Genomic DNA, 27,897 nt, shown 5'->3' with positions numbered 1-27,897 from the left:
GCTCCACCCCTCACGCGCTCCCATGGAGCTGTGGGAATCCGGGCTCGTTCCTGAGAAATGGAATTCGCTTTGCGCATCTTCTGTAGGTGGGTTCCTTGGAGCCCGTCAGTGTGCCAGGGGCACCTGCTTCGTGGGTGAGGACGACCGCCATTATAAACGCCAAAGCAGAAGCCCTTCCGGAGGTGGAGGGAGGAAGCGGAGGGAGCGCAGTGGGCGGGTCTAACTCCAAGCGGAGGGGGAGGGACGTCGTGTGAGCGCGAAGGATTTGCGCGTGCGCGAAGGATTTTGCGCCTGCGCGTGCGCCAGCGCGTGCGCCGGGAACGCCTTTTCTGCGCAGCTTGAAGTATGGTTTGACTGTGGAACAATAGGATTTGGAGCTGCGTGTGCTCATTTACACGCGGGTTGTTTTTTTTTTCTTCAAACAACATACAGCCGGCCCTCTGTATCCCAGGTTCCACTTCCGTAGGTTCAACTGACACAGTATTTTCGGTCCGCGGTTTGGAATCGTGGGGTGCGGATGTGGAGGGCCAGCCGTATGCATTGGTCTGGGACTGGATGCATTGTTCTACGCCATTTTATATAAGGGACTTGAGCATCTGTGGGTTTTGGTATGGGGCCAGGGGTCCTAGAACCAATCCCCTGGCGGATACCAAAGGAGGACTGACTGACTGGGGAGTCAAAAGTTATACGTGGATATTTGACTGCGTTGGGGTCGGCCTAACACTGCCCCACCCCCGTGTTGTTGGTCGACCGTAGCAATCTGCTGGCTCGGCAGTGTGGGACTGGAAGGAACAGTGCTATTGGAGGAAGCAGGACAGCTGGCAGGGGCGGGACCAGGTGTGCTCTGTAAGCCTACCAACAGCCCTAGAGCTGTCTGAGTAACAGGTTGTTAATCAAGGTTTTAAGCTGAGGAAGTTCTGTATAGAACCTTTCCCTTGGCTGCTAGGAAGCCCAGACTTGCTTTGTAGTCTACCTTTGGCAAAATGTAGAGGAATTAATGGCAACGTTTTGGATGTTAATGTTTTCATTGTCATCTTTTTCTTCCCATTGAAAAACAAAGAAGTCTAGCCCTAGCTGGTTTGGCTCAGTGATTAGACCCTGAGCCTGTGGACTAAAGGGTCCTGGTTAGACTGTGGTCAAGCGCACCTACCTCAGTTGCAGGCTCAATCCTGACCCTGGTCTGTGCTCGTGAGGGAGGCAACCAATTGATGTGTCTCTCTCACATCCTGTTTCTGTCTCTCCCTTCCACTCTCTCTGAAAAGCAATGAAAAAAATATCTTTGGGTGAGGATTAAAAAAATAAAATAAAAACTAAAGAAAGTCTATCCCTAGTTCTGGCCAGCTCAGTTGCTTCGAGTATTATCCCGATATGGCAAGGTTGCCTGGTCCATCCCTGGTCAGGGCACATATGTGAATAAACCAAAGAATACATAAATAAATGGAACAACAAATCGATGTTTCTTTCAAAATCTATAAATTAATTTTTGTTCTTAACTCATAGTGCTGTGGTGAGGATTCAGTCACTGGTAAGCCATGAGTTAATATATACCCGCCACCAAGCTCAGTAAACCTCAGCCTTCTTTTCATTCCTTGTATTATAGCAGGGCAGATAGTGCAAGGACCCATTAAAAAAAGGTGCAAATAAACTATTACAAGAATGTTGAAGGGGTGATGATTGACAGTTAAGGGGAGGAGGTAATATTTGAATTCAGCCTTACAAGGTGAGTGGTGGTGTTATGGGCTGAATTGTGTTTCCCTAAAATTCATATGTTGAAGCCCCAACCCCCAGTACCTCAGAATGTGCCCTTATTTTGGAGGTAGTGTGTTTACTGAGGTGATTAAGTTGAGGCTTGTTAGTGTGGGCCCTACTTGAATCTGACTGGGGTCCTTATCAGAAGAGATTAGGACATACAAGCAGATACCAGGGATGCATGTAAATGTGGAAAAACCATGTGAGGACACGAGGAGAAGGTGGTCAGCCATCTGCAAGTGAAGGAGAGAGGCCTTAGGAGAAACCAAACCTGCAGATCCTTTGATCTTGGGCTTCCAGCTTCCAGAACTGTGAGAAGTTTCTGTGTGTAAGAACAGAAACTGTGTACCCCCCAGTCTGTGGTGTTGTTATGGCAGCTCTAGCAGACTAATACAGGTGGGGAGATTAAGGGAAGGGTATTCTAGCTAAAAGGAACAGCCTGCTACTGATCACAAGAGTCTATGTGCAGTACATTCTAATTGGCTGGCTCCAAGGCAGGCCAGTTTCAGCAACTGGAATTCAACAGACCTGGGTCTCACTGGGTCAGAAACGACAAGGGCTGTGAAGAGGGTCCAGGATTTGACATAAGGTGCTTCTTGGTGCCCAGAAAAGTTGGGCAGTATATGTGGGAGGTGGGGAAAGTGGCAAGAAGGAGAAATAGTGAGTGGTGAGGTGGGGCAGGGCTTGAAGGAGGATGTTTTTAGGACGTTTGGGTGTGAAGGGAAGGAGACAAAAGGAGAGCAATGACAGAGGGTGGTGAGCTGAAGAGTTGGTAGTTTTTGGTAGGTCAGGAGAAGACGGGCAGAAGAGAGAATGAAGATGTAAGATAACCTTGATATAATGGATAGTGTGGGGGTCTTGGAGGACAGGGGGGAGGTGGCTGAAGAGCATCAGGAGAGGAGTTTGCCTTGAAAAGGAGAACAGTCACTTACCTCACTGGGAGGGGAAGGAGAAGGGATGAAGAGAGACTTTTTTCATGTGAATTTAATTTTGTTGTTTTAATTATGTAAATATTTTACATGGTCCATTTACATCCTATATGACCCTGCATTTCCTCTCCTAGGTGTTTCCCCAACAAAAAGGTGAACGAATGTGCATCCAAAGGTATGTACTGAATTGCTGTAGCAGAATTATCTCTAATAGCCCCAAACTGGAAACTGTCCTAATCTGTCACCAGGTGAATGGATAAATTGTGGTATGTTTACCAAGGGCTGATACACAGCAGCAGTTCTCAAAGTGTGATCCAGGGAACTCTGGCTGGATCAATTTGCTTCTTTCACTTTCATCCTCTCATAGGTATACTGTGGAGTTCTCAAAAGGCTTGTAATGATTGTTGCTCTGACAGACAATAGAATGTGTGCTTGTGCATTCTTGGGTTTTAAATATTTCTCGGTTTTAATTTCTAATACCACACATTTCAATAGATGTAATCCACACAAACAAAGGCCCTTTGAGGTCCTCAATAATTTTGAAGTTTAAAGGGGTCTTAAGAATAAAATGTTTGCAAACTACTATACAGCAATGAAAATGAACAAATTATAACTGCCCACAATGGCATAGATGGACCTCATAGACATTCACAAAAATGTGGCACAAAGGAAGCCAGACACAAAAGAATGCATACTGTATGAGTCTATTTACGTAAAGACTAAAACCAGGCAAAACGAATCTGTGCCATTAGAAGTCAGGATAGTCGTTATCCTTGTGGGGAGCAGGCTCTGGTCATATTCTGTTTCTTGACCTGGGTGCTGGGTCAATGAGTGGACTCCCTTTGTGAAAATGCATCTAATTGCTCACTTCAGGTTTGTGCACTTTTCTGTATGGGTGTTATATTTCAGTATAAAGTTAAAAACACATTTATATGGGTCTACATACAAAACCAGAGATGAAACATTTACAGAGATCTTGCTGCTATCCCAGTCTCTGCCCCTGCTCTCCCTCCCTCATAGGCTATTTTTCCCCATAGATAATTTTTATTAGTCGCTGATTTCTCCTTCCGTTGTTTCTTTTTGGAAAATATCTAAATCTTTTCATTTTCATTTAATTTCAAATCTTCATATATTTGTTAGAATAGCCCCCCTTCCTACAACAGAAGTAGTGTGTTATATATGGAAGAGAACTTTTGAGGAGGCTGAGAAGCCTTCTGCAGAGAATAAAGGCATTTGGAGAAAGAGGAAAGGATTGGGATAGATATGTGCATTCACTTGAGAAGGTGAGTACCCTTACTATGCGCAGTATTGGGATAGATTGAGCGGTAGATGGTTGGGGGGGGGAGGTCCTCAGAGAAGGGGCTGCTTGGGGGAAATCTTGACAGAGGAATAGGAGAAAGCAGAGAAGGAGAGTGAGAGGTGGCTTTCCGGGAAGAGGGAACTATGTTTGCAAAAGTGTTGAGGCCGAGAGCACGTATCCACGGCCTCCCAGAGTAGGCCCAGGAGTCTGAACTTTATCCTGGAAGTGAACAATTGGAAACTTCTTTAGCAGAACAATTTTTTATTTTAAAGCCATCTTAGATACCCACCCTTGACTCTTTTTCTCTTACACGCCTATTTCAATCTTATACCCTGTAGCAACGATTTTCAGCCTTTTTCATCTCATGGCACACATAAACTAATTACTAAAATTCTGCAGCACACCAAAAAAAATTTTTTTTGCTGATCTGACAAAAAATAGGTATAATTTTGATTCATTCACACCAGATGGTTATTGTTGTGTTGGTTGTTGCCATTTTTTTTTATTTGACAATCTAAGGGAAAAGGGGTCAGTGCCCCTGACTAAATAGTCAGGTGTTGCGTGTTTTAAAAATTCTTGCGGTTCACCGGTTGAGAATCACTGCCCTAGAGCAAATCCTGTTGCACTCTCTTCAAAATATAACTAGATTCCAAATGCTCCTCATTGCCCCCACCCTGCCTCAAGACTCCACCATCTGTCTCTTAGATTATTACAAAACCTCCTAACTCTTCTCCCTTCTTTTGACTTTCCCCACACAGTCTCTTCTAAACACAGCAGCCAGAATGATCCTGTTAAAACCAGTCCAATTGTGTCACTTGCTTGATCATTATCCGAGTCCCTACAGTGACCTACAAAGTGCAAACACCATCAGACTCTTACACACACACACACACACACACACACACACACACCCGCCTCTGTGACCTCATCTCCAGCTGCTTTCATATTCAGTTCACTCTGCTTCAGTCGGTCACGCTGGCCAGTTACATTCTCATTCAGGGCCTTTGCACTTGTTCCCTCTATCTGGAGGCTTCTTCCATCAGTCTCTTTAGGTCTTTATTTATATGTCACCTTCTCAGTGAGGCTTTCTCTGATCACCTTATCTATCTAAAATTGCAACCTCTGGCTCAGCTGGTTGGGCATTGTCCCTTGTACCAGAATGTTGCTGGTTCGATTACTGGTCAGGGCATGTGCCCAGGTGTCAGGCTCGATCCCCAGTAGGAGGCATGCAGGAGGCAGCTGACCGATGTTCTGCTCTCACATCCATGTTTTGCTCTCACATTGATGGTCCTTTCCCTCTCCCTTCCTCTCTTTCTAAAAATCAAATAAATAAAATTGCAACCTCTGCCTTCCACTCAGCATTCCCTAACCACACTCCTGCTTTACTTTTCTCCAAAGAACTTATCTGACTTATTATTTTTTCTTTATTGTCTGACTCCCTCCCTACAATGTAAACCCCATGAGGGCCTGAATTGTGTGTTTTGTTTACTGCTGTATTCCCTGAGCCCGGAATAGTGCCTCACACATAGTAGGTGCTCAATAAGTGCTTTTAAAGATTAAAAATATATATATTGATTTTGAGAGAGCGAGAGGAGGAAACATCAATTTGTTCCACTTGTTTTTTAAATGTTTTTATTGATTTTTTAGAGAGAGAGAGGAAGGGAGAGGGAGAGATAGAAACATTGATGAAAGAGAAACATCCATCTGCCTCCTGCATGCCCCCCATTGGGGATCAACCCCACAACCTGGGCATGTTCCCTGACCCAGAATTGAACTGTGACCTCTTGGTTCATGGGTCGACACTCAACCACTGAACCACACCGGCCTGCTGTTCCACTTATTTATGCATTCATTAGTTGGCATATTGGGATGTCGCTCTAAACCAACTGAGCTACTCGGCTAGGGCCAGTGCTCAATAAATATTTGATGAGTGAATGAATGAACTCTAATATATCAAACAGACAAAGTAGAACAGGGCAGTTTCCATCTTCACTGTTTGGCCTGAACACTTCTTTTTTTTTTTTAATTTTATTGTTGGAAGTATTACAGATATCCCCCCCTTTTTTCCTCATTGATCCCCTCCACCCCGCTGGCCTGAACACTTCTTGTTTGAGAAAGCGCTGAAGTGCTTCTGCTCAGCCAAGAGGGTTCCTCAGTATAGTTTCAGAGTGACAGATGAAGGCTAATGGGAGCCATTGAAAGCATTTGAAGTGTAAATGGCAATTATATAAGTATTTTAGAAAGATCCTTTGAGTAGCATCACACTGCACCCACACTCTCCCCTGCCATACCTTCAACCTTGGCATTATCCCACTCTGCTTCCTTGCTGCTCAGGACCCTTCCACCTCACCAGGACCATCAACCCATTGAACCTATCACCTTTTCCCTTCTCTCCATCATCCCTCCATATCTCCTCTTCCTTCCTTAGCTTAAATTGTATCAACTGCTCACTCGTACACATCTTGCCCTTTCTTGTACTCGCCCGGTGAAACCATAACCCTGGTAAATCCAGTTCTTCACCTACTCACCAACCTGCCCCTCTGGCAGCTGAGTGAGGTGGGAGGAAACCGACTGGCCTCACTTCATGTTCATGACCATTGATTTCAAGTAGGCGCTCAATGCTGCCTCAAAACCCTACATTTCTTGAGTCCAGCCCCTCTCCCATTCTGGAGCAGTGCTTCTCAAGCCTTAATGTGCATACAACTTATCTGGGGATCTTTTTAGAATACCAATTCTGCGTAACTTCCCAGGTATGTGCCTGGTGCTGACTGGAACGTGGACCCACACTTTGAGTAGCAAGGGCCTGGTCCAGAGGCCGAAAACCTTTACCTGATAGTAAATATTTCAGACTTTGCAGGCAACATATGGTGTCTGTTGCAACTGTTCAACTGCCTGTGCAGCTAGACAATACAGAAATGAATGGGTATGGCTGGGTTCCAATACAATTTTAGTTACAGATACTAAAATTTTTAATTCCACAGAATTTTCATGTGTCACAGAATATTCTTTTGATTTTTTTCAATCATTAAAAATACAGAAACCATCCTCAGCTTGCAGGCTGTACACAAATAGGCAGCGGCTGGGTTTGCTCCGGTTTCCAAACCTCTCCTCTCTCCTCACACTTGCAACCCTTCCTCCTCCATTCTCACTCTCAGTGGCCTTGCTTCCTAGTCACTGAGAAAATTTAAGCCGTCACAGAATTTCCATAACTTACCTACCATATTCCAGCTAACCAGCACCTTGCACTCAAATCTCCTACCTTCCTCCTGTTCCTACAGATGAAGTGCATGGGCTACAGCCAGCCTTCTTACTTGCTTGTGCCCTCCATCCTAACCTGTCTCCTATTCAGGAACCATGCTCTGTCCTGCTTTTCACTGGGTTGTTCCCATCAACATACAAATAAATAGCTGATCATCTCTCCCATCTTAAAACTCTGCTCTTTACCCCAGCTCCCTTTCCAACTACTGCTCCTTTCCCTCCTTCCCTTTACAACAAAACTCTGAAAGACCTGTCTGTATTTACTGTTTCCAATTTCTCTCGTCCCATTCTTCTTTTGAGATATAATTCACATACCATAAAAGCCATCATTTCAAAGTATGCAATTCAGCCCTAGCCGGTTTGGTTCAGTGGTTGGAGCATCAGCCTGTGGGTTGATGGGTCCCGGGTTTGATTCCAGCCAAGGGCATGTATCTTGGTTGCAGGTTGGATCCCCGGCCCCCAGTAGGGGCGCATGCAGGAGTCAACCAATTGCTATGTCTCTCACATCGATGTTTCGCTCTCTTTCCCTCCCTCTCTCTCCCTCTCTCCCCTCCCCCCCATTCCACTCTCTGAAAAGCAATGGAAAAAATATCCTCGGGTGAGGATTAAAAAAATAATGCAATTCAGTGGTTTTTAGTATGTGAACATACTGTATCTAATTCCAGAACTCTTTTATCACCTCAGAAAGAAACCTGTATCCATCAGCAGTCCCTCTCTATTCTCCTCCCACCAGCCTAAGCAACCAATATTTCTGTCTATGGGTTTGCATATTCTGGGCATTTCATATAAATGGAGTCATACATTATGTCATTTGTGTCTGGCTTTTTCACAGAGCATAATCTTTTCAGGGTCTCTTCATGTCGTAGCATGTGCCAGTACTTCATTCCTTTTCCTGACTGATGTTCCACTGTGTGGACATGTTTTGTTTATCCATTTATCAGTTGATGGACACTAGGGTTGCTTCCACTTTTTGGCAGTAGTAAGTACTATAAACACTAGTGTTGCCTAACTTCTCACAGTCCTTTCCTGCTTTGGTCTGTTTTCAATACAGCAGCCAGAGTGATCCTTTTATTTTAAAATAATGTCAGATTATATCGTACCTCTGCTCAAAACTTTGCAGTGGTTCCTACATCATTTGGAATAAAAAGCCCAAGTCTTAACTGTGACTTGTTGGATCTTGCCCATTAGCTCTATGACTTTATTCCATCCCTTTAGACTACTATCCCCCTTGCTCACTACTCCAGCCATAATGACTTCTTTGCCATTCCTGAACAGGCCAGGCACACTCCGAATCCCAGGGCCTTTTCACACACTTTTCACAATAGGAGCTTAATAAATATTTGTGAATGAATAAATGAGCTCTGTGAGATTTCTAAGGATGGCTAATCCTATGTATGTAGCTATCCGTATATATTTTCCAAGAATTCACCAAGTATGAGCCTATCTTTGCTACCTTACCTTCTTTAATGATATAAATGATCATAATAAATTTTTGTGGTGTATAGGACAACCCTGGAGACAGTAAAGAAAATTGTGGGCATAAAAACATATAACATATAGAGCCTCTATATACCAACAAAAGGCTATAAAACTCCTCTAACCTTTCTCCTAATGAGTTAAAGATAACATCTGTGACTACCATAGAAAGTTAGGTCATAGTTTGCCTCTTGAATTTTTCCTGCTTATCCCTTAGCATCACTTCTTTGACCAGAACATCAAACTCCCCATGGCTGTGAGAATCATGGGGGCAAGGCTGTGTTCACGACCACAGTCTTTGTGCTAACACATAGGAGGTGCTCAATGAATGTTTAGGTATCCAGGTCTGAGCTGTCCCCATCCTGTCTTTATTTACAGAGAAATCAAAACCTGTGTCTGAAGAAAAGTGAGCAAAAATGAAATGAATGCTAACTTTTCTGTTGTTTACCGCATAGTTTTTTTTATTAAGAACATGAAATTATGAGTTATGAGGCAGTGGTCCTCACCCTACTCCCCCTGACACAAGAAAGCAAGCTAGACAAAGGAAAGCGGCACTGTGGAAAAGGAAGGCAAGATGGACTTCAAAAACTATTTAGCAGGAGGGAGGGCCCTCCTGTAGTTTCACCAGTTGATCTGGTTTAGGGGTTTTCTCCAGCAACACTTGGCAGCTCGGGCAGGACTCCCGCACCAGGCCATGCCACCACTGCCCTTCTCACATGGTGCGCTGTTCTCTGGTTATTTCTAGCTGTCTCCTGCCACCACTGGGCCATGGTTCAAGGACAAGGACTTGTTTGCATCCTTGACCCCCCAGGGTCTGGCACTGTCAGTGATTAGTAAATGTTTGCTAAATGAGTAAATAAACGAGAAGAAATTTAAGGGGTGTGGGGAAGTGTGGTTTACTGAGTTGGACAGGCAAGGCAAGTAGAACAAAAGAGGGAGGTGCTGACATGAAAACAGCCTTAAGGGGGATGGCAATAGGCCGTAGACTGGGTAAGCAGGCAAGTGATGCCAACTCACAAATGACAGGTCCCAGAGCATCGCTTCTCCTAAGACCAACTCTAACCTCTGCGCTAAGGGGGTCTGCATTTCACTAATGACCTCAATACTTTCAAATGCAATGGCCACTTCGGATTTCTTATCTTCCTTAACCTCTCTGTGGCATGGGACACTGCCAGCCATTCTCCTTAAAATTCTCCCTTCCCTTCTTGATGTGTCTGTCTCTCCCCCCATCCCTTCCTCTCTCTTTCTAAAATCAATCCCTTCTTTTAGTGCTTTCTCCCCCAGTTGAGGACCATTTTCTTTCAGTCATCTTTGATGGCTCTTCTTTCCCTGCCTCTTGGGATACTGGTTTCTAAAAGCTGAGGAAAACACAAAGCAGTGACTTATTAAGTAAAGGCAATTGACACCATGTTCACGTTAGGAGGAGCTGGCAGGATGAAAGTTAAGCAACAGCTCAAGGATGTTGTCCCAACATTTTGATTGTTATGGAACAAGAGTAGGGAACCATGATTTGATCTTCTTGGTGGGCAAAATAAAGGCAGACACTAGTGAAGGCAGAACGAATATCATTCCTCCCGTCTCAAAATTCCCAAGAGGTTAATTCAGTATCAAATTTAATTTTTTAATTTTTTACAAATCTTCACTTGATATTTTTTCCATTGCTTTTCAGAGACAGTAGAAGGGAGAAAGAGATAACATCAATGTGAGAGAGACACATGGATTGGTTGCCTCCTGCATGCACCCTACAGGAATCGAACCTGCAACCGAGGTATGTGCCCTTGGCTGGAATCGAACCCACGACCCTTCAGTCTGCAGGCTGATGCTTTAACCACTGAGCCAAAACGGCTAGGGCTCAAATTTAATTTTTAAAAACTAGTAGCTGTTTAGTAAAGTTAAGCCCGGCTGGCATGGCTCAGCAGCTGAGCATTGACCTATGATCCAGGAGATCGTGGTTCAGTCCCCGGTGGGGGGAGTGCAGGAAGCAGGTGATCATTGACTCTCTCATCATTGATGTTTCTCTCTCTCCCTCTCTCTCTCTCCCTGCCTCTCTCTGAAATCAATAAAGACATTTTTTTTAAAAAAAAGTTAATAAACACATTTAGCTTCATACTTGAATGATGTTGATATTTATTGACACCAATACAAAACAAGCTAAGACTGAAAGTTGCTATTTCAACAGGAACAAATATTGGTGCAGTTTCCTTCCAGGACAGGTCATGCACTCAGATCATGAGACCTAAGGTAAAACAAAGACTGGATTGTCAAGAACCAAACAAGGGTTAAATTTTACATATTAATATAAAAATTGCTATAGGCCAAAGGAGATGTTTAAAAATATTCTTTACGCTAAGCTCACATAAGCAAACAAAAATATGAAACTAATCCTAAAATTTTAGGACACAGGATACAGACATGGCATGACTATTCCAATTTTGCATAAGCGAACACTTGTTATATCCTTTACTGTACTTGTACTATAATTATATGCTTGTTGTTTCTATGCTACACAAAGTCAACAGTTATCACCAACAATGAATATAACTAGATCTGAACAAGACTTCAAAGTGACTCTGCTCCACTAAATTAAGAAAATTCAACCCAGGATTAACAAAACCTTTTGATTTTAGAGCTGGCTCTCTTTTCTTCTTCTCATGTCATAGCTAATTAAGTCCCCACTTGACATTTCCCACCTGCAAAATGCAATGCATGTCCTCTCTCTGATCTTTGTCTGACACTTTAAAGTTAATTGTAGGAACTGCAAAAAAATGAAATTGTACTTCCAATCTGCACCCACCATCAGGTTCCTGCTTTGATGCAAAACATACTCCTCTGCAGTGTACCCCACCAGCACAGCGACCCCCTTTCTCTCTCTATTCCTTTGCCCTGAGGCACTTCTGGATTGCTTAATACATGCTCTTTGGCTGCCTACACAGTCAGGAGGACACCTACGGCCATTTGGACTTATCACTCCTCTCCTCCTTCTTTTCTATGGCTAATACCACTTTCCTGCTTTTTTTCTATCGCTGAATCTCCAGACTTGGTGCTGTCATCAGGGGGACAGAGTCGATTTCGGCTTCGAGCTCCTGGTTGGTAAAGCTGCATTGCTGGGCGATCCTAAAGTAAAATGAAATGTTAATGTTAAAACATTGCTGCTCAGTGTTTACAGGAGATTTTCAGAGTCATAAGTTATATATTAATGTATACCAAAACCAACTCATACAAGACCAAAAATGTGAGGGCACAGTACATGATAGTAGGTGTTGATGGTTAATTTGCTTCTAACAGCCTGCTTCCTTTCCCCTATCTCCAAACAAAAGCAACCATTTCATAATTATTATTTTATATGCCTAGGGTAAATTTTCAACAAAGCTACTAATTTTCTTAACGATCTCAAGAGAAACTGAATTAGTTTTTTGTTTTTTTACTTAGAAAAACCTCAGCCATTGCCTATTTCTCCTCCCTATCAGTAAATTGACTTTTAAGTGCACCACCATATAAGAAAATATTAGAAGTAAAAACAACAATAACAAAGAATGCAGTCTTGCCCAGACTCCGTGGCTCAGCAGTTGAGCGTGGACCTATGATCCAGGTGGATCGTGGTTCAATTATCAATCAAGGCACGTGCCGGGTTGCGGGCTCCATCCCCAGTAAGGGGCGTGCAGGAGGCAGCCAATTGATGATTCTCTCTTATCACTGATGTTTCTCTCTCTCTCTCCTTTCCTCTCTCTGAAATCAATAAAACATATTAAAAAAAAAAAGAATGCAGTCTTAAGTGAAGACCTCTCTGAACCTGTGAACTCAGACCCCATGTAACTTGGCACAACATGATTCTTCCCCCCCCCCAATTGATTTATAGAGAGAGGGGAAGGGAGAAGGAGAGATAGAAACATCAATGAGAGAGAAACACCACCGGGGATCGAGTCCACAACCCAGGCATGTGCCCTGACTAGGAATCAAACTGTGACCTCTTGGTTCTAAGGTCCATGCTCAACCACTGAGCCACACCAGCTGGGCAACATGATTATTTCTTAATTCAGGTCTAACAATTTAATACCCCAGCTTGAAACTAGGTGGCACTTTAGATCTCAGATTCTTAAATAAGCCTCAATAAAGTCATCATGTAGCTCTCAGTTCAAGTAATGTGTTTGGTTTAATGACAGTATGATCCTGGAAAACTTAATTGTGTAGGCCTTTAGAATTCACAAAAAATTACATGAGCCTTCCTTGTCCTTTCTCCCTGATGTATGAAAGTTAGCCTTAAAGCATTACTCTCAATTGAATAATTTCAGCAAAATATTTCACTATTTTCACAAGATGAAATGTTAAAACAGATGAGCCTGGCTTGTGTGACTCAGTGGATTGAGCGTCGTCCCATGCACCAAGAGGGAGGTCATGGGTTCGATTCCCAGTTAGGGCACATGCTCATATTTCCCGCTCTATCCCCAGTGGGGGGGCATGCAAGAGGCAGCCAATTGATGTTTCTCTCTCATTGATGTTTCTGTCTCTCTCCCTCTCCCTTCCCCTCTCTCTAAAAAATCAATAAAAACATATTTTAAAAAAACAGATGAGACTCCTGTATGGTATTTAAAGAATGGACAAAGGGGCTCCCACTGTGCGAAGATGGAACAATTTAAACATCAACAAGGATAGTAACTGATGACAACAAGTTGGAATACACCAAGTATTTCTAAATCCACGAGTTCTTAAAAACTAAAGTCAATGATAACCCCTAGAAGTTGCCCAGAACACCAACTCATTACTCCTAATACTGGTAAATAACGGGAAAGAATCAAATTATCTTGCCTTTCCTGTGTAAACGGAATTTCAAGCTAACTAAACAGCTGATGAGGGAAATTCCTCTTTATAGAAGAACATCAGATAATAAATACAACAGGAAAGGCGGAATTCACATATCACCATTTTCTACTACCACCTCCCCCCTTCCCTATGAAATAATTAAGCTAAACAAAATTGTGAGGAAAAAGGCTGATAAAAAATTTTATAATGGATCAGGCTTATAATACCTTAAATTATTGATTAGGTGTTTTTTCAACTTTTTATCTTGAAGTTTTATATCTATAGAAATGTTGTAAAACTTAAACAATGAATACCTGATACCTTTCATCTAGAGTCACAATTTTAACATTTTGTCACATGTGCTGCTTCTGTGTCTAGTATGTGAATGCACGCATATATATACACATTATTATTTTTGCAGAACCACTCGAGAGTAAGTTATAGGACATCATGACCCTTCAATCCCTAAATATTTAAGAGTGTATATCCTAAGGACAAGGACATCCTTTTACACCAACACAATACAACTATTGATCAATCATAGCATCACACTAAAAGGACACCCAGACATTATATGCTTCCTAACATGATGCATAGGAAGTGCACAACGCTGTCTATGAAGTATTCTTGCCAAAAACTGAGCCTGAATATATTCAGGTCTCTAGGTGAGGGGCTGCCTGTTTTTGTGAGTAAAATATGATTGGCACCCGGCCACGCTCATTTTATATATGTCTATGCCTACAGAGCTTAGTGGTGGTGATAGAGACCATATCGCCCACAAAGCTTAAAATATTTACTTACCATCTGGCCCTTTACAGAAAAAATGTGCTGACCGCTGCCCTAGATATAACCATGAGTTTTCAAGGAAACAAAGATTAAGGAACATGTTAAATGATACCACAGGAATGTAATTAGCCAATCTGGACTGGTAGAAGCTCTACAGAACTTGGTTTCTGCAATAAATGTAGGAAAACAAAAAGAAGGGGATTGTTTAGAAGAAATTTAAGGAGAGAAATCAAGCAAATACAATTTGTGGACCTTGTTTGGAGCCTATAAAAAAGATATAAATGAGACAGTTGGGAAAATCTGAATAGTGAGTAGGTAGGATGTTAAGGAATTATTGTGTTTTTTAATGTGAAAATGCTATTTGGGTTATATTTATTAAGAAAAAGGCTTGATCCCTAATATTGATGTATTTTAAGAAGAAATTGTATGTCTAGGACTTGCTTGAAAATCATCCATTAGTGGGTAGGGATGGGGTAGAGTAGAAAGAAGGTTGGCTACCAGTTGATAATTACTGAACCTGAGTGATGGGTACATGGTATTCTGTTCTACTTCTGTGTGTTTGAAATGTCTACAATAAGTTAATAAAAGGACCCAAACAAGACTGAAAAAAGTTGCAGAGTTAAAGTTCCTATAATAAAATTTTCTATAATAGAATGTCTTTAAAAATTCTATAATAAACAATGAGCTAGCCCTTTCCTTTACACTTATAGGAAAAGAAAAAAAAATCCCCATGAAAATAAACAAGTGTAACAAAAAGCAGCACCTTGTTTCTAATGCGATCTCTCTTAACCACTTCCTCTTTCTTTTCAGTTTTTTCTGAGCTGCCTAGTGATTCTGTACTTTCAGTCTTCTTTCCTTTATCCCGAAGTGCTTCTTTCTCTTTTTTAATTTCTTCTTCCTTCCTTTTATAAGCCTTCTCTTTCTCATAGCGCTCCCTCTGCCTCCGGCGCTCTTCTTCTTGACGCTTCAGTCTCTCTCTTTCCCGGAGTATGCGCTCTTGATCTCGTTCATAATCCCGCTCCCTCTCCCGGTAGTCTCTGCCACTCTCATCTTCAGGTCTGCATGAAAAACAAATCTGAGAATGTACCCTCAAAGATCTTCTCATTGCAAATGCAGGAACACTCTGATTCTGACTTGGCCACGGCAATGAGGCTGCACTTTTGGAACAGAGTGAAAAAATACTAGTGGTGCCCTAGCCTGTTTGCTCAGTGGTTAGAGCATCGGCCTCTGGGCTTAAGGGTCTCAGGTTTGATTCTGGTCAAGGGCACATACCTCGGTTGTAGGCTGGATGCCTGGCCCCAGTAGGGAGGCAACCAATGGATGTGTCTCTTTCACATTAATGTTTCTCTCTCTCTCTCTGTCTCTGTCTCTCTTTCTCTCTCTAACCCTTCCACTCCCTCTGAAAAACAATGAAAAATCCTCTGGTGAGGATTAAAAAAAAACTAATTTTTTGAAAAACAGTAACAAAACAAAACAAAAGTCATCCACCTAGATTAAGATATTAGAATATTTGAAACCTTTCCTACTCATCCCCCTGCCCCTGGTAAAACAGCTTATTTAATTCAGGTATAAGTCCAGGAAATAGCAGTAAAACTGGCATCTAGAAATACATTGAAAACAAGTGTACCAAGAGCCCTTGCCTACTGACCTCTTAGGCTTTTCATCTTTAAGAAGTTCACCATCACGTTTGGGTAATGTACAACTTTGCCCACTGGCTCTTTCATCATTCAGATTCTCTTTGTCCAATTTCTTGGCTTTTTCTCTTTTGTCCAATTCTTTTTCATCTCCTTTTTCTGGTTTCTTGAGCAGCTTTAAAGAAAACAAATTTATTTTTATTTTGAAGGATGGGACACTGTCTTCTAAGCCTATCAAAGAAAACAATATACTAAATATTTAAAATTCTGACTACAGAAGGCCCCCTTTTCTGCAGGTACGCAAACTTTTGCATGAACAACTAGTGCACAAGAGCAGTCATTTACTAAAAGGTAAATTGCTATTAATGTGAAAGTGTTATCCACTCAAATGAAGTGGTTTAATCACTTGTGGCAATAGGATCAAGACTCCTTTGGCTTTAAATGGGTCAGCCTTTAAGTGAACCAATGCACACTTCCAAGTATGCCTTTTGTAGCAAACCAGCATGTCAATACAACTTGATGGGAAAATATACCACAAATTTAAAATGCGAGGTAGATCATTACTATTGGAGTGTTTCTATGTAGTACTTGGAATGACAAATACCTTGGTCACCAAAGGAGTGATCTATTGTGAGAATAATTTTGCCTTGAGCCTGAGAGTAACATACATATATGATGGTACAATCATATTATCATTAGAGATGAATAGTAAAATCATTTGGCATTGGGTTTAAAAATCCAAATACCTCATACAACAGAACAATGAAGTTCCATCTCTACTGAGTAGGAACTCTGCACAATGTCATGTACATGACAGAATGCAATTCTAAAAAGTGGTTTATAAAGTCCAAATTTCTAACAAGTTTCTTTTTCATACCACTGCTACAAATCTCTCTAGAATACCCTCAAGTGTTGGACATTCAGAGAGATTCTGAGGCAAAATAGAAGAATTCCAGTCTCAGGGTGAAGGCATCATACAGGTCACCAAGCAAAGGCCAAGCACCAAAAGATTTAAGCGAAGTATTTCAGCGCACGGACAGCCACTACAAATGGTGAGTCCAAACTGGACACTAAGAAGGTACCCATGTAAAGTGAGGATGCCATGTACAGGTTTCATTGGAAGTGTTCTTATTTCTCAGATGAACATCTCTGTTAGAAGCCAAGATGTTCATTACTCTACTAAGAACATTAATGGATGTCTCCAGCATGGATGGCTCTACCTTCTGCCTTGCTGATAGTTAGGAATAGCAAGTCAAGTCACTTGTGGCATGGCAGACATTGCTGGAAAGAATTAAGACAGGAACTTTCCCACCCTGTGGCCAGGCCCCTTATCAACAATAATGAGCCCTGGAGAGCCTAGGGGAACCACACAAACTACTGAATTTTGAGGAGGTAAAAGGAGACCCTGCTACTATCTCTGAGATTTTCTCTTACTTTCTCTGAAGTACTAGTACTTCCCCAAGAAGTTTGTTGGAGCAAGGGCTGCCCAAGCCATGCCCTCAGAAGGGAAGCAGAAAGGCCGGGGATCTTTCTATAGATTTTCCTTTTCCTATATGCTATGTGTTCAACAGAATCTGCTGCTCACAGACTCCCAGGGAGATGCAAGAAGGTAATGTGGGAATCATGTGAGAGGGGAAAGCTCGTAGTGCATGATATTATCTCTAGTACTTGCACAAGACAGTTATGAAAAGCAGCTAAAAAAGAGAAAGAGCTATTTAGGCAGGGTAGTCCTTTGGCTGTATATTGTTGAAGCTTCTGGGGACACAGCAGAGCATCAGGAAGTCATCTGGGCTTCCTTTTAAAGTAGGAATTTAAAATAGCTTGCTTTTAAGAAGACTGGTCAGTCTGAAGGGGTTTTCTACAGGTATCACTACCACCACCACCAAAAGGATTTATTAACTAAGACCTGTGTGTGTGACATGATACTAGGTGTTCGGTATCATGTACTTAGTCCTTACATTTTTCTGATTCACAGCTTGTAACAGAAACCTGTGTACCTGAAGACAGTGGAAAACAAACAGATGAGGCGACTTCATGTATCAAATATGAAGGAAAAGCTGAATAAAAACCGTAATTCATGCCAGCCAGCCCTATTTTATGAAGAATTGACAGAATAATCATCCAAAAATTGAACATTGTCAATGATAAAAATAACACAGATTTGCACTGAATAAATATCATGTAAACTACTTAGTTCTTTTAAATTATCTTAAAATTTTAAAATCATACTATTAGTATTATAGAAAGATTTCAACTGGTTCACTTGCCCCCCCCCAACCAAAAAGGACAAAAACAAAACTGAAAAACTATATTTACACCACACAATTTGCATGCATGTTTATAAAGAAGTAGATACATGCAATTTTCAGCAACATGCAGCCAGTTTTAGTTATTTTCATACCTTAATCTTTGGTTCTTCCTTTAACTTGTCCCTTTCTGGAACTCTTTCTATCTTCTTTAGCTTTTCTATATCTTTCCTTTTTCGTTTCTCCTCTTCTTTCCATTTTCTCCTCTCTTCTTCTCTTTGTCTTTTTCTTTCTATTTCTCGCCGCCTTCTTTCTTCTCTTTTTTCTTCTCTCATCCTCTAGAGAGAAACATCAACATACACCTTCAAACACTAAAGTCATCACCAAAAACTTCAACCAATCCCAAAGGCATGGTGGGCACCCACTAAACGGGATCATCTTTCCTTCCAACTTTCTAGTTCCTTAATCCCCTCCCCACCCCACTCAGAATATGAGCGAATGAAGACCAGGGCTTGCTAGTATCAGAGTCTCCCACTGCTGCCTTGCTCTGTTTCCAGAGACTTTCAGAAAAATCAAGAGGACTCTCTGGGTTTGCAGAATGATTCCTTGTCCCAACAACCAGAGAAAAGGAGAGGGCCAATAAGCCAAATCTTTAGAGAATAATGGTACCTGAAACCTATATGTTCATATTAACCATTGTCACCCCAATAAATTTAACAAAGTATTTAAAAAAAAGAATAATGGTAAGAAGAAGCAGCTGTTTCTCCTATGGGATCCCAATGCTCTTAAAACGTTTAACAGAATGTGAACCAATGAAATAAAAGTATTGAGAAAACTATAAAAACAAAGGTTTACCTGCTTGTTTTTCAGGAAGCTCAATAGTGGGGTTGTCTTTTTAGCTACATAAATGTAAACAGATTATTAATAATACTTATCAACCCCTAGAAAGGATTCCATTTTCTGACATTCCCTGCCAACCGCCCAAGGTCGGAAGAACTATGCCCCTTAAACAGAGCTCATAACTGTATTATCGGAAAGAAGTCTTTACAGTATTCCAATTCTGCGCATTTAAAATACCTTTTAAAAATTGAAGAAATACAAAATAAAACAATAAACTTTTTAAAAAGTGTCATTTCTACTGTCAGTGAGAATTAAGTGCAAAGGACATTCTCTTGTTCTACAGACAGGAGCACAAATTTGTCCAACTGGGAAGAAACGGGGAAGGGGCTAACAGTGTCCTTTTGACCCCATCATTTCACTTCTGGGAATTTATTCTAAGGAAATTGTCAGAGATGGGCTTATGCTATGCATCCGTTAACAAAAAACAACTTTTAGAAGAATATTTAATTCATTTTTCAGTATTCTGAACAATGCTATCTAGCCACGTAGCTAGCTTTTGAAAATATACTTCCTTTGGATAAATTCCTTGGAGTGGACATCCTGAGTCAGAGGCTACGCTTATGTTTAGAGCTGATACAGCAGTGACAGCTTACTACTAGAACCAATAGCCAAGCTAGAATTTCTCAAGAGGTTTTCAGTTTTGCAGTAACTAAATCCATTTTTTGATATTTCAGGTCAAATTTTTTTTTAGGAATATTAGCTTCTTATTACTAGAAAACATCAACTGATCTTCAAATGCTTACCAACATCTAAAGGTGCCATGAGCCTTCAAACGTTTTATACTTATTTCTGTGGCACTAAATAGGTCATAGAGAATTTTCCCCATCTAATCAATGCATTCTCATAATCCTCTGACATAGGTATTATCATCTGCTTACTACAGTAGAAGAATCAGAGTCTCAGAGAAGTTAGTGCTTTCCCCATGATCACACAGCTATCAAGTGACAGAAGTGGGAGTCAGACAGGTCTTCTGATGAAAAAGCTGTTGCCCTTAATTCCTTTTGTCCACTTACCTATTAGTTCTCTATTTTTAGCTTCTATTTCCTCTAGCAGAGTCTCTGGAGTAGATGTCATTTTCTCATTATCAGCAGCATAACTTTCCAAAAATTTTCTATATTCTGGATCTGAATAATTGTTTAAGTAAACAGAAAATGTAGTAGAGTTTAAACAAACAGGAAATCATTATCTAGGGTATTTATCAAAGATAATTTCCTACTTTATGGAAGATAAAAAATAAACCTATACCCACAAGATAGACTTTAGGGCTTTATTGGTTACTCTCAGAACTCCTATTAGAGATACCCACAAAGGGAGTCTGGTGTAACATGGAGTCAGGGAAAATGAGATAGCACACATTATAACAGAACTTCTAGGGATGATAGTTTGCTTTTGAAAGTCACTGCTCCTACTAATCCAGAGTCACATTTGTGAGAGAACTGTTGTGTATATAGTTATGTATATAGTAAGAGTATATGTTTATTACATATACAGAATGTAAGCAATTCCTGTATGGGTATACCTCACTTTAAGTAAACTCAACATATGAAAATGAGATGATCCAAAAAGATACATCAGGGGGATGTCCTAGATGGGGCACTGGAGGTGATGGTAATTCCAGGAGTTCTTTCCTAGATGCCTCTGACATCAGACTGGGAAACACATCTGAGTCATTATACTCCTTGTATTTGGAGTTTCTATGCAGTGTGGAACATGTCCCTTGATCTAGTCTTCCAGGTCTGAATCTATGATATAATCAATAAGCAGTTGCATGTTGACTCTTTTCTGTGTTCTTTATAAAATACCCACTATAGTAATAAATAATGGAAATCAAACTGGATGATTCTAAAATATCAATCTGATAGAAAATATTGCAGCTGAGCCCTTATGCAACATAAGTTATAGAGATCTCAAAATCTGGATCCAGTTTACCTTAAGTGGCAATTATTCCAGTTTTTTACTTCCTGTCTTTTGGTTCAATGTAATTACTATGTGTATGGTTAACTTCACATTTCAAAGCCTAGAAAATAGGACTGGCCACTTCAGTTACTTGATATTAAGTTACTTGAATACATAATTTTTCCAATATAGCTCTCAATGATAAGTCTCTCTCTTTATAAAAATGGAAACCCAAAAGTTAAATAAATAATCATAACAATGGTAAAAAGCCTCAAGTAGTTGTATACTCAGGAGTCAACAATGTATTGCTTAATGGAGGAGGAATGAAATGCCACTAGCCAAAGAGTGAAAACTCTATAGGAAACCTACCTCCATTTTAACAGTTAAGCAAAGCTTCCATCAATGAATTATATTTTGTATGAACTTTATCCCATATGTTCTCTTATTTAAAAGCTTAGAGTCCAATTAATTCTCACAAAGGTAATGTTTTTAAAAAACCCATGGCAATAGCATTACATAACTAGAGCTATACTGTACCATCATCGATAGTCCCAACTTTGGTATCCCTTTTCTTAGTTTTCTTTTTTGCAGCTTTTTGAAAAGGAGCAAATTCTACTATTGCAGGATATTCCTGACCTGTTTTGAAAAAAATATCACACTTGTTATAACAAAGAAAATGTCAAGTGGATACAAGAGAGTCAACCCACTGCTCTCTAGGCATTGTTTTTTCTTTTTGGCTTTGTCTGTATTTTTTTTTTAATTAAAAAATTCTAATGTTGACATTATTGCAGGTGCTCCCCCTTTCCCCCCCTTTGCCTAGGCTTCCTTTGATGGCAGTCATCTGAGAAGTGTCTTAAAACAGGCATCAATCACACTGCCACAACTAAAATCAACATGCTATCAAAGGAGCCCCTAATGGAAAAAATGAAATGAATAGAACATTCATTTAAATTTCACTTTTAAAGTGTGATGTTTTGATATGTGGCGAGTAATAAGCTAACTTTTATTTAAAAAAAATCAGAAATCTCTAGAATAAGCAAATCTATAGAGAAAAATAAGATTAGTGATTGTCTAGAGCTGGGGGAGTGATGGGGAGAACAGGGAGTGGGAGATAATGGGTATGGGGTTTCTCTTTAGAGTGATGAACATGTCTTAAAATAAGATTGCGGTGATAGCTGCACAACTTTGTGAATACACTAAAAACATTTTTAAAATAAACTTTAATTTTTTTATTGAGAGAGAGAGAAACATTGATTTGTTGTTCCACTCATTTATGCATTCATTGGTTTATTCTTGTGTGTGCCCTGACAAGGGACCGAACCCGCAACCTTGGCATATCGGGTTGATGCTCTAACCAACTGAGATACCCGGCACTAAAAAACATTTTTAAAGGGTGAATTTTGTGGTATGTGAATTATATCGCATAAAGCTGTTATTTAAAAAATATACCAGGGCATCAAAAGCAAGGCAACAAAAGTAAAAATCAATAAATTGGACACCAAATGAAAAACTTCTGTGCATTTAATAACACAATCAACATAGTGGAAAAGCAACCTATAAAATAGGAGAAAATATTTGCAAATCATACATCTGATAAGGAATCAATATACAGAACATATAAAGAACTCCTACAACTCGACAACAAAAACCCCACAACCCAATTTTTAAAAGTTCAAAGGACTTGAATACACTTATTCACAGGTGATATAAAAAAGGCCAAAAAGCATATGAAAAGATGCTCATATGCTCAAGCATATGAAAATGTTAAAATATTATCTCACTAATCATTAGGGAAATGCAAACCACAGTGAGCTATCACCTCACACCAGTTAGAATGGTTACTATTAAAGGGAAAAAAAACACAGAAAATAGCCCGGCTCGCGTGGCTCAGAGGTTGAGCATCAACCTATGATCCATGAGATTGTGGTTTGATTCCTGGTCAGGGCACATGCCCAGGTTGCAGGCTCGATCCCCAGTAGGGGGCATGCAGGAGGCAGTGGATCAATGACTCATCATTGATGTTTCTATCTCTCTCTCTCTCTCTCCCTCTCTCTGAAATCAATAAAGATACATTTTTTTAAAAACCACAGAAAATAGTAAGTGTTGGTGAGGACATGGAAAAATTAGAACGCTTGTGCTTTACTGGTGGGAATGTAAAATGGTGTAGCTTCTATGGAAAACAATATGGTGGCTCCTCCAAAAAAATTTATGACCTAACCATTCCACTTTGGGATATATATTCAAAAGAAATGAAAGCAGAGACTTGAACAGATTATTTTTACACCCACATTCATAGAAGCACTATTTATAGTAGTTAAGAGTTCATATAAGCAACCCAAATGTCCCTTGATAGAGGAATGGATAAACAAAATGTAATATATACATACAATGGAATATTACTCTGCCTTAAAAGGGAAATTCTGACATATGCGACAACATGGATAAACCTTGAGGACATTATGCTAAGTGAAATAAGCCAATCATAAGAAGTTAAATACCATATGATTCCACTTATTGGAGGTACCTAGAATGGTCAACTTCATAGAGATAGAATGGTATTTGTCAGGGGCTGGGGAAGGGGGAAATGGGGAGTAGATGTTTAATCAGTATAGAGTTTCAGTCTTAAAAGATGAAAAAGTTCTAAAGATTGGTTGCACAACAATGTGAATGTATAATGTCAACACAACTGAACTGTACACTTAAAAACGGTTAAGACAGCAAATTTTATTGTGTATTTTACCACAATTAAAAAAATGCAAACAAAAATAAAGGAATGAGGTAATGATACATGCTGTAACATGGATGAACCTTGAAAACATGCTAAGTAAAAGAAGCCAGTCACAAAAGGCCACATATTGTATGATTGTGTTTATATGAAATGTCTAAAATAGGGAAATCCATTGTTAGATTAGTGGTTTCCAGGACAGGAAGGGAGAATGGGAGAATGGGAGATGACTGCTAATAGGATACAGGATACTTTTTGGAGTGATAAAAACATTCTGTACTTACATAGTGGTGATGATTGCATAACTTTGTGAATATACTAAAAATACTGAATTTTATGGTATGTGAGTTATAACTCAATTTAATAAAAAACAAGTGCCCTGGCCAGTGTTGCTCAGTTGGTCACCAGTCGGGGTGTGTACAGGAGGCAACTGATTGATGTTTTCTCACATCGATGTTTCTCTCTCTCTCCCTCTCCCTTACTCTCTCTTAAAAAAAAAAAATCAGTGAAACATATTTTTTAAAGAAAACAAGTGACTACTGGAAAAAAAAAAAAAATACCAGGTCCCTGCTACAGAATAATGTCACACAAAGTATAAAAATCACTGACATGTAGACATAAGTCAGAATAAAATAACTAGAATTGACCAGAAGGTATCACAAAGCAGTCATGGAGGAAACATGATTTTGGAAATCCTGGTGAATGCAGAGTCAGATTAACTTAAAAACTGATATATCTGAAAAGGAATAGATAGACTGAAGCAGAAGGAAATTGTGGAAGATAGGCTGAAAAAACAGAAGTGAGGCCAGACTATGGAGGGCTTTGACTATGAGGCTAAGGAGTTTGGACTTTTTCATAACTGTTCTCTTAAATCACTATTTTCAAAAAGATTAATTTCATGGCAATATAACAGACTGAATTATACAGAAATAGAAAAAAATGAAAAACCCTATAAGTTCAGAGACAGTGGTTGTCTAAGAATTAGGTGACTGCCCTGGCTGGTGTGGCTCTGTGGTTAGAGTGTCGGCCTGCGCACCGGAGGGTCACAGGTTTGATTCCTGGTCAAGGGTATATACCTGGGTTTCAGGTCCGATCCCCTGCCCTCAGCCAGGGTGCATGTGGGAGGCAACCAATTGATGTGTTTCTGTCACATCGATGTTTCTCTCTCTGTCTCCCCTACTCCCCTCCCTTCCACTTTCTCTGAAATCAATGGAAAAAATATCCTCACTCCTTGGGCGAGGATTAAAAAAAGAATTAGATGGCAAGAGCATAAAGTAGGAAAGTATTAGTAAGGACAGGCAAGATGTTAAAAAACAAATTTAAAACATTCATCACTTGCCCGGCTGGGGCGGCTCAGCAGCTGAGCATCGACCTAGGATCCAGGAGACTGAGGTTCGATTCCTGGTCAGGGCACATGCTCGGGTTTCGGGCTCGATCCCCAGCAGGGGGCGTGCAGGAGGCAGCCGAACAATGACTTTCATCATTGATGTTTCTATCTCTCCCTCTCCCTTCCTCTCTCTGAAATCAATAAAGACATATTTTTTTAAAAAATCATCACTTGATGTTCCTCTCTCCCTTCCTCTCTCTAAAATCAAATCAAATTTTTAAAAAATGATTCATCACTTGTTTATATGTAAGGTATAAAACAAGAGAGTAAAAGGTTAAACACAACTCAGATTTTCAGGCCAAGTGACTAGGAAATCATTGCTACTTCCTGGAATAATTGGAGTGGAAAAGTCACTAGTTTGTGGGGATTAATAAAGTTGGACAAACAGTGGCAATCCTTCAATCCTTCTACTTTTACAGGTATATTCCTTGACAAAGATTACATTTTCACTAACTTTGAAGTAATGCTGAAAAAACAAAGCTCAACAAAAAACACATCATTCACTATGATTGCAAAGTGAAAGGAAAGTGGCAAATGGCAGCTGGGACATTGTCTGGCTAACTGTTGCAAGCAGGAGAAAATAAAAAGAGAGTTAAGGTAGAAGTTGTTCTTCCCTATAGACTCCTGGATACAAAGTAGGAAATCACCAAGTTCAATGTTTTAATTACATACAACTTAAAATGTTAAACAGTATTGCAACAAATAACTATTGGCTTAAAGGATCTGAATAAATAAACGTTGGTCCTTGAAGCAAGATGAGAAGTAAATGTTTAAAGCTTGTCATACAAGTTTAAAGAGTTATTTATCCATGTTACTGCTGAAACTAGTCGTCAAAATATCAGATATTCTAATCTAGGGCAAAAAAATTGTCACAGGATAAAACAAGCAATTTCATTCAGTTGATCAAACTACAGATATAACAGGTTAACAAAAATACCCGAGGCTGAGAAAAGTCACATATCTATAAGATTGTAATAGGCTTATCAAATGTGTGAAACTCTTTAAATGGTGCACATTTTATCACCCAGGATTTTAGAAAAACTATCAAGGCATTCAGAAAGCACTGTGATACACACATTGTCCTAGACAAATGACAAAGAAACCTCTTGTTACTAGGACTCACCTTTATTGTCAAGGAATACATAACCATCAAAGCGATCCCTGAACAAAATAATGTCCTCTTGGTTTTTAAAGTTGATGTATGCTCTGGCATACATATGAGGATACAGACTGCAGAGAGGAAAGCAATTATGTAAATGTGCTTGCAGGTGTCTGGCTGAATTATAAGAATGTATATATTAAAGAGACAGGCTCAAAAATCAAATAGAAAACATTGGTAGCGTAAAATGGAACGGAAGAAACCTTTTTCATTTACCCCCTCCCTCCTTTTATTTATTTTACCTAGTATCATTAGAAAAAAACTCAAAATAATCATGCTCAGGCATAGGCTGAAGATGTTCCTGAAGCTGCTCCTTGGTCAAAGTGGGAGGTAATCTCCGAATTACCACCTTCAGAAATGAATAAGTAAAAATAAAATTAGTACAAATCAATTTTCTGTCACACCTGAAAGAACCACCATCCCTGAAGAAAGCTGGGCTTTAAAAGAGGAGATCACTTATAAAAACCCAGGAGAAAAAGTCCCCTAATGTTTAGAATTAATCGAACATAATAGTAACGAGGTTTTAAAAAATCTCTTAGAAATAACTGTCTGCAGCAAGGAAAATCTCAGGTTCTGTTAATCCGAAGCCCCGCAATTTACTAGGTTTGCGTACCATTTTCCATCACCCATTTTTTGATAGACGTAGTGGTAAGAAATTAGTAGGCCAACCCTGGTCTTTTGTGGGTGCCACGAACTCTTGAGTTACTGATATTTCCCTACCACATCCAACATATCCTAAAACAAAACCCTTTCTCATTCAGCATAAAGAATTCAAACCTCTGAGGAATACCAAAAATTCCCTCATTGTTCCCCCAACAGGATGAACCTGAGGTGCCCCAAGACCATTAATCCTAACACTCCCTCAACTCGCCTCCATTAATACTTCCATCGCAAACTACTCCCACGCTTGATAGCCCCTTCCCTGTTTAATAATTCCCCCAATTAACATTTTAAGCCCTCATTCTCTTTATCATCACTGCCCCCCCCCTCGCATTATCACTTCACAGCTCTGATCTAAACCCTTCTCGTCTAGGAACCTCCCCCCTCTTTCCCTCACTTTCACCCCAGGGCTCAGCCGGGAGCGACTCCCCCCCATTTCGGTCCAGTGGGTGACCCAATGATGCGATTTTAACTCAGGTGAAGAAACAGAAGGGGAGACTGGGAGAGGGAGAGGGCAGCCCCATTCCCACCCATCCTCCATGGGTGGCGGACGCGTCCGGCCCTCTCACGGGCCAACGGCCCGCCAGGCACCTTGCTCAGCGCCTCTTTCTTCTCCTTGTTCCGATCCTGCTTATCTTCCCCTTTGGTGCTGTCCCCGGAAGCCCCAGCGCCACTGCCTGTGGCCCCCGGGGGAGTCAAGAGGGTTACTCGCTTCTCCTTCGGCCTGTGCTCCTTCTCTTCCTTCATGGCCACGGCTTTGCTTCTCACAGTCGAAGCTCGGCCCAAATGCCCCTACCGGGCACCTACGACTCCCGGCCCACTGCCGTCACGGCTCCGCCCCCAACAAGCGCCCTTAGTGATGTGACAACCCCGCGTTCCGTTGGGCCCCGTCAGCATCTCGCGAGACTTCGAGGCGCCCCACTTCCTTGGGTGAAGAGGTTTTAACACCTTGTCTTAGGTTCCAACTGCCACCCAGTCCCTTCTCGGTCCAGACT

The 27,897-nt window shown here is 40.6% G+C and overlaps 1 protein-coding gene and 1 long non-coding RNA gene across 4 annotated transcripts; one reads left to right on the top strand and one right to left on the bottom strand.

Annotated features, from left to right (window-relative positions):
• Positions 1-50: 50 nt before the first annotated feature.
• On the top strand, positions 51-18,334 carry LOC308551780. Its single transcript, XR_013998068.1, has 4 exons — positions 51-134; positions 2,813-2,853; positions 16,828-16,981; positions 17,905-18,334. It is a non-coding gene; the product is annotated as an uncharacterized lncRNA (long non-coding RNA).
• On the bottom strand, positions 10,816-27,897 carry UPF3B (UPF3B regulator of nonsense mediated mRNA decay). 3 transcript variants are annotated; one of them, XM_081126379.1, is made up of 11 exons: positions 27,494-27,896; positions 26,485-26,591; positions 26,207-26,313; positions 21,509-21,607; positions 20,089-20,199; positions 19,031-19,074; positions 18,331-18,513; positions 17,888-17,926; positions 15,944-16,104; positions 15,059-15,353; positions 10,816-11,826 (listed from the first exon to the last, which is right to left on the bottom strand). In XM_081126379.1, exons 1-11 carry the CDS (start codon positions 27,647-27,649, stop codon positions 11,677-11,679), a joined length of 1,452 nt encoding a protein of 483 aa, XP_080982505.1. In that variant the 5' UTR covers positions 27,650-27,896; the 3' UTR covers positions 10,816-11,676. The 3 variants fall into 3 exon arrangements, with proteins under 3 accessions (XP_080982505.1, XP_080982506.1, XP_080982507.1); XM_081126380.1 differs by lacking the exon at positions 17,888-17,926 and having other exon boundaries at positions 27,494-27,897; XM_081126381.1 differs by lacking the exon at positions 21,509-21,607 and having other exon boundaries at positions 27,494-27,887.

This window comes from Miniopterus schreibersii (genome assembly GCF_964146895.1).
Source record: "Miniopterus schreibersii genome assembly, chromosome: X".
NCBI lineage: Eukaryota > Metazoa > Chordata > Mammalia > Chiroptera > Miniopteridae > Miniopterus > Miniopterus schreibersii.
This window is presented reverse-complemented; position numbering and strand designations above follow the sequence as displayed.